Source organism: Rhea pennata, chromosome 9, assembly GCF_028389875.1.
Source record: "Rhea pennata isolate bPtePen1 chromosome 9, bPtePen1.pri, whole genome shotgun sequence".
Lineage (NCBI taxonomy): Eukaryota > Metazoa > Chordata > Aves > Rheiformes > Rheidae > Rhea > Rhea pennata.
Window position 1 is genome coordinate 9666296 of NC_084671.1, and position 7000 is coordinate 9673295.

General features: G+C 51.5%; 1 protein-coding gene across 1 annotated transcript; it reads left to right on the forward strand.

Annotated features, from left to right (window-relative positions):
* The first annotated feature begins 3629 nt into the window (after positions 1-3629).
* On the forward strand, positions 3630-4782 carry SOX2 (SRY-box transcription factor 2). Its single transcript, XM_062582926.1, has one exon. It carries the CDS (start codon positions 3835-3837, stop codon positions 4780-4782), a length of 948 nt encoding a protein of 315 aa, XP_062438910.1. The 5' UTR covers positions 3630-3834.
* The last annotated feature ends 2218 nt before the right edge of the window (positions 4783-7000 follow it).

A 7000-nucleotide genomic window follows, 5' to 3' on the forward strand; every position in this document is an offset into this window, starting at 1 on the left:
GGCGGTGGGGTTGTACCCGCTCGCAGTGGATGTTTTTTAGAGCGCTCAGGGGTATTTCTCCCCACCTTTTGCTCTGGGTGCTACCGTAGATCACCAGGTGATGTTTGAAATTCCCCGGAGACGGGGGTATAGCTAGCGTCGTGAAACTTCCTTGGCCAACAACTTCAGCTCCTGCGTGCTGAGCTGGTACAGAATTAGAGGGGGAAAGAGGAAATTTCGCTGTGCATTTGAGTCTTCAGATTTTTTTTAACGTAATGAAATTAAAACTTTTGGAGCTCACAGTTGACATTTTGCAGAAAATTGAGTTATCAAGGCAGTAATTATTTCACAGGGAGATAAAACTCTCATAGCCCTAACTGTCAAATAGGGCCCTTTTCAGATTTTAATTACAAAATAAAATTAGTCTGCTCTTCCTCGGAAGGGTTTGTGAGTGGCTAAACAGAGCCTTCCCCAATACTGGTGGTCGTCAAACTCTGCTAATTAGCAATGCTGAGAAATTCCAGTTAACAAGGACATTCTCTAAGTCTCTGCAGGTTCCCTGCCGTTCGCCTTCATTTCCATAAGAAGATTAAGAGTGGAGGGGAACACACTCAAATGCAGATGCAGAAAAGAAGCGTTTTTAACAAGCATCATAATAGTAAGATGCTTGGCTAGTTCTCTCCTAATTACTGCAAGTTAAACCTCTATTTGCAGCGAAGGACAAAAAATGGAGCTGCAATCTTCCATCTCCACAAGACTGCTTAATAGTTTGCTTTAGATTGGTTACTAGTAGGTTCAGGAAAAATACGAAAATGTGTATATTCTTTCTGATACAGTTAACACGATAGGTTGTATCCTCAGGGTTTTTAAAGAAATCGGCGAGTATCAGAACAATAAATACATGAAATTCAAGTAGCTAGCATTCATTTTCTTTTTTAAAAACTCGTAACCTGGAAATACGAGTGAATGTGCCGTAAAGCCCATCATGGTGAACATTTGCAGACTATTTGTTTAATGTAAGCATTTTTCATTTCCATAAATTATACCAAAGTCAAAGATTTTTTAAATCCACTCAGATTAAACCATCCCTCTGCAGGCCTCCCTTTCAACGTGTCTATATTCTTCCAGAGAGTGGTGGTGTTATTGTTATTAATACAGAAAACTGAGGTACAATTTTATTTTATAGTCAGCATCCCATCTGTCTATGCTTAGGTGTGTATGTATACATACATGCAGCCAAACACACCCAGAGGAAAGAGAGAAAATGTTCTCAAGGAGCTATCGCCCTTATCTTATTTTCTATAGCGCATTATTATGTATATATGCCAGATAGAGTTTATTGCATCGATAAGTAAAACTGTTAATTAAAACAAAGCTGTAAATACTCCTGATAATACAATCGTTAAGCATTTCCATCCCTTAATTGTATGATAGATGCGGTTAAGGAAGGGCCAGGCCAGGCCCCGAGGCCGCTCCAGGGCGCGGGGCGGCACACGCACGCCCCGCTGCTGCGCGCAGCCCGGGCCGCGCAGCCCGGCGCAGCTACCGCGGCAGCGAAAGTAAGACTCGCTCGTGCCCCACGAGCGCGTAGGTATCATTTAGCACGGTAAACAAACACCACTGCCACCCACCCCACCCTCTCTTCCTCTCACCCCCCCGACTTAATTATTCCCGAGTTTTTTTTTTTTTTTTTTTTTTTTTTTTTTTTTTTTTTTTTTTTCCTTTTGGAATAACGTTATCAAGTTCAAACCAAAGCTAAACCGTAGGAAAGTGAATAGCCCGTGTGCCCCCAGGAGGGTCTGGACAACCGGGATCCGTTTATTTCCTGGATCTCATAATTTGTACCTATTTTTCCATGGCTTAACCTGTCACGTATGTACGGGTTCCATATACATTTTCGAATTAAACGCATTATATCCGATCGGGTTTATTTGCATAATCCACACAAAAAAAAGCATCCGTGCTGCTGGGTTATTTATATATACATCTATCTGTATGTATGTATATATTGCTATTATTTATATTGCATATAATTACTCGCTCCTTCCCCCCCCCCGTCTCACCCCCCTCCCCCGCCGTTCCCCTTCCCGCTCTCACGCCGCTTTCCCGCGGCACCTCCCCGCGGGGCGCGGGCGGAGCCGGCAGGGGGCGCCGCCGCGCCGCGCTGAGCCACGGCCGCGCCGGGCCGCGCCGCGCCGGGCCAGGGTCGCGCCGGGCCGGGGCCGGGGCCGGGGCCGGGCCCGGGCCCGGGCCCGGGGCGCTGCTCCGCGGCGCTGCCCCGCGGCCCCTTCCGCCGCCCGCCCCCGCTGCGCCTCCGCAGAAAATCGCCCTGCGCTCTTCCTCCCCCGCGGCCTGCCGTGAGACGGGGCTCGGGTTTGGGGCAAAAAGATAAAAAAAAATAAAAATAAAAAATAAAAAGCCGGAGCAGCCTCGCTGGGGGGCGATGGGTGGGCAAAGAGGCCCCGCAGGTGCTCGCCGCCGCGCTGGGGCGGGCGCGGGCGTGGCCGGCATGAGGCTCCCCCCTGCGCCGCTCTTCTTCCTCCTTCCCCTCCTTTCTTTGTCGTCAAGTGCGTTTTAGCAACAAAGATCGCAACAAGAGAGTGGAAGTAAACTTAGCCGCCGCTTTGTTTGGCCCCGTGTAGTGACAACAAGAGAAACAAAACTACCTATTTGTAGCGGCCGCCCCCCTCCCCGTCCCCGCCGCTGCGCCCCGGCGGCGCTGCGCCGCCACGACGGGCGCAGGGAAACGGCCCGGCCCGGCCGGGACGGGGCTCCCCGCCGCCGAGGGCCCCCCCTCCCCCCCTCGCGATTGCGGACATGGCGTTTGGGGGACCCCCTCCCTCGCCCCTCCTCCTCCGCCTGCTTGCCGCGGGCGCCTTCCCCGCCGTTTTCCGAGGCCGGAGGCGGGAGGGGAGGGGAGAGATGGGCGCAGGGCAAGGGGAGGCGGCAAAGGCGCCGGCTGTGCCCGGGCTGCCCGGCTCAAACTCGGGCCCAGGCGGCGGGGGTGGAGGTGGGGGGGCCTGTGGGGGGTGAGGGGGCTGCAGCGCGGGCGGAGGCGGCCGCGGCGAGCGCTGGGCTCCCCCCACGGCATCCCCCAGCCCCAAGCCAACACCAACTTAAAAAAAAAAAAAAAAAAAGTAGCAACAATGCTGTTTACCCACTTCCTCCAAAAGGCGTGTGTGACCTGTTGCTGGAAGGGGAGATACAAAGGCTCCCAGTGGCTGCCCGGGCCGCCTCCGGGCCCGCCTCCCCCCGCCGCGCCGCGCCGCGCCGCGCCGTGCCGTGCCGCGCCGGCCCGGCGGCGCCGAGCCCCCGCCCCGTTTCATGCAAAACCAGGGGTAGAGACTTGTCCTCAGTGGAGGAGCCGCCGCGCGCTGATTGGCCGGGGCGAACACATTTATTCCCTGACAAGCCCCCATCACATGGATGGTTGTCTATTAACTTGTTCAAAAAAGTATCAGGAGTTGTCAAGGCAGAGAGAGAGAGTGTGTGTGTTTGCAAAAGGGGGTAAAGTAGTTTGCTGGCTCTTTAAGACTGAGGTGGAGAGAGAGAGAGAGAAAGAGAGAGAGAAAGAGAGAGAGAGAGAGGCAGACAGAGAAAAGGGGAAAAGAAGGAAGAAGAAGTTTTTTTAAAATCAAGGCTCCGGCAGTAATAATAGCAGTTATTAGCATTATTAATCCATCAGCGAAGAGGAAGATTCTGATCTTGATCCAAGTGTGGTTTTGGGGAGTCCCCCTCCCCCCTTTCCTACCCCTCCCTAGGAAAAAAAAAAAAAAAAAAAGTCCGACTTGGGACTTTGCTGCCGCAGCTCCTCGCTTCTCCGCTCAAGGCTGGTTCCAGGCAAAAGTAGTTTGAATGTACAACATGATGGAAACCGAGCTGAAACCTCCCGCCCCCCAGCAAACTTCGGGGGGAGGCACAGGCAACTCCAACGCGGCCGCCAACAACCAGAAGAACAGCCCGGACCGGGTCAAGCGGCCCATGAACGCGTTCATGGTGTGGTCCCGCGGGCAGCGGCGGAAAATGGCCCAGGAGAACCCCAAGATGCACAACTCCGAGATCAGCAAGCGGCTCGGGGCCGAGTGGAAACTTTTATCCGAGGCGGAAAAGAGACCCTTCATTGACGAAGCCAAGCGGCTCAGAGCTCTGCACATGAAGGAGCACCCGGATTATAAATACCGACCCCGGAGGAAAACCAAGACCCTCATGAAGAAGGATAAGTACACGTTGCCAGGGGGCTTACTGGCGCCGGGCAGCAATACCATGACGACTGGGGTAGGGGTTGGGGCCACCTTGGGAGCGGGGGTGAACCAGCGGATGGACAGTTACGCGCACATGAACGGCTGGACCAACGGAGGCTATGGGATGATGCAAGAGCAGCTCGGCTACCCGCAGCACCCGGGCTTGAACGCGCACAACGCGGCGCAGATGCAGCCCATGCACCGCTACGACGTGAGCGCCCTGCAGTACAACTCCATGACCAGCTCGCAGACCTACATGAACGGCTCGCCCACCTACAGCATGTCCTACTCGCAGCAAGGCACCCCGGGCATGGCCCTGGGCTCCATGGGCTCGGTGGTCAAGACGGAATCCAGCTCCAGTCCCCCCGTAGTCACTTCCTCGTCTCACTCGAGGGCTCCTTGCCAAGCGGGGGACCTCCGGGACATGATCAGCATGTATCTACCAGGTGCTGAAGTACCAGAACCAGCTGCCCCAAGCAGACTTCATATGTCCCAACACTACCAGAGTGCACCTGTTCCTGGCACAGCCATTAATGGCACACTCCCTCTATCGCATATGTAAGACAAAGGGGCCGGGGGGGGGGGAAAGGAAAACTAAACAAAACAAACAAACACAGAAACTTTTATTAGAAATTCTGGACTTTTTTTTTTTTTTTGGACTATTTTTGTACAGAGAAAACTGGGGGCGGGGCGGGGGGGGGATAAAACCGACGAGGAGCTTGTATAGATCTTGGAGGGGAAGCAACTACACAAAACTTTTAAAAAGTTCTAGTGCAAACGGTAGGAACTTTGCAGAAAGTTTGCAAAAGTCTTTACCAATAATATTTAGAGCTAGACTCAAAGAGCGAAGAGGAAAATGTTTTAATATTTGCAGGCAACTTTTGTACAGTATTTATCAAAATAAACATGGCAATCAGAATGTCCATTGGTAATGTAGAGAGGGGGAAAAAAACAAACTCGAGAATTTGCCAATTATTTTTTAAAAATAGAGTCTACTTGGAGCATTGTGGCTTTGGCAGCTGAATTTATAGCAGCTGCAAGAAGAGAGGAAATTATTTTACAGCATTTGGACATTTAAATTGTTTTAGAAATTGTACAAAAGGCAAAAAGGTAGGACAAGTACTTGCGAACCATGGGCTTGGTTTGCTATAAAAGGGCAAACGTTTAGATTGTACTAAATTTTTTTTTTTTTTTTTTTTTTTTTTTTACTTCTTGTTAAAAAGCAAAAATTGCCATGCAGGTTCACACGCCGTTTGTTAATTTATAATAACTTTTTGTTTCCAGACTTCATCCTGTTCAGAGAAAAGGAAAAAAAAAAAAAAAAAAAAGAAAAATACCAACCTGAAATTACTGTGTTTGAAATATTTTCTTATGGTTTGTAATATTTCTGTAAATTTATTGTGATGATATTTTAAGTTCTTTTTTTTTCTCATTTTCCGTAGTTGTGTTTTAAAGATTCGGCTCTGTATTATTTGAAATCAGACTGCCGACAGTCCATGTATATATTTGAACTAATACCATCCTTATAACAGGTACATATTCAAGTTAAGTTTTTACTCCATTATGCACAGTTTGAGATAAATAAATTTTTGACATATGGACACTGAAGTTACGCTTGAGTCTTGGATTTATTTTTTGTAATGCAAGGGTTTTTTTTAATAATTCATGGAGTAGAAGGTGGTATCATTGTGAGCAACTGAGTACTGTAAATAATACAGCTATATATATATATATATATATAATGCATGCGTGTATTTTTATAGATATATTTAAAGTGCGGTAGCTTTGAGTGGGTGACTAAGGTGACTGCTTTGCGGGGACGGGAGTGCGGAGTAACCCGGTCTGTTGCAGATCCCCTTCCCCTTGGCAAGGAGGGCGCGGATGGGTTAACAGGACGTTTTGGACTCGCCGTTTGGGACCACTTGTTGCCGCGGTGGGGCCGCGGCCGAGCCGGCGGTCTGCGCGGAGCCGAGCCGCGGCGGGATGCGGCGGCCCGGTGAGAGGGCCCAGGCGTCCGGGTTACGTGTCTCCGGCATTTACCGTTCCCCTCGGCCCCCGCCGGTGCTTTCTGCCCGGGGACAGGCAGGAGGCAGCGGCTGGGGCCGCCGGCGGGGTGGGAGCTCGCCCCTTTGTTTGGGGCTCCCCAACTTTGTGCTGCCGCTTTGGGGCAGCGCAGGAGGAGGCGAGCGGCGAGGGCAGCGCGGGCTCGGCCGGGCAGAGGTGAGCAGCAGCGGAAAGCGAGTAAAGTTGTTAAAAAAAAAAAAAAAAAAAAAAAAAAAAAAAAAAAAAAGAAAGGAAAAGAAAAGAAAAGAAAAGAAAAAGAAAAGAAAAAGTTGAATGTCAGAGACTTTCACGCTTTATCACAGCTCTTTCTTGAATCCTGTTTCTTAACTTGCCAGCGCGGTGTAGCCCCAATTCGGACAGTTTCTGCAGTCGGTCTCAGCCCCAAAGAGAAGCGGCGGCGCCCGCCAAATAGAGGAGAGCTCCGCAGCCGGGTCAGGTAGAGTTTCGCTTTGTACCCTTGTAACGGCAGAAGCTGCGCGGCCGCGGCCCTGCGCGGAGCCGCCGCCGGCGCGAGGGGCGGCGGAGCGGTGCGGAGCGGAGCCCCATTTGGCCCCTGGAGCTCGGCTACCCACCGCGCTGGGGAAACACGCGTAAGGGAGAGACCAGTGATAACAGCAATGCAAGAGCAAGGAGCGGGGGCAGCGCGGGGGCAGCCGCGCTCCGGCCGGTCCGGTGTCCGCGGCGCGGGGCGAGGCGCGGAGAGGAGCCGAGGGTTT

Coding starts and splice junctions, on each gene's coding strand:
- SOX2 (XM_062582926.1), top strand. CDS start 3,835: ATGTACAACATGATGGAAACCGAGCTGAAACCTCCCGCCCCCCAGCAA.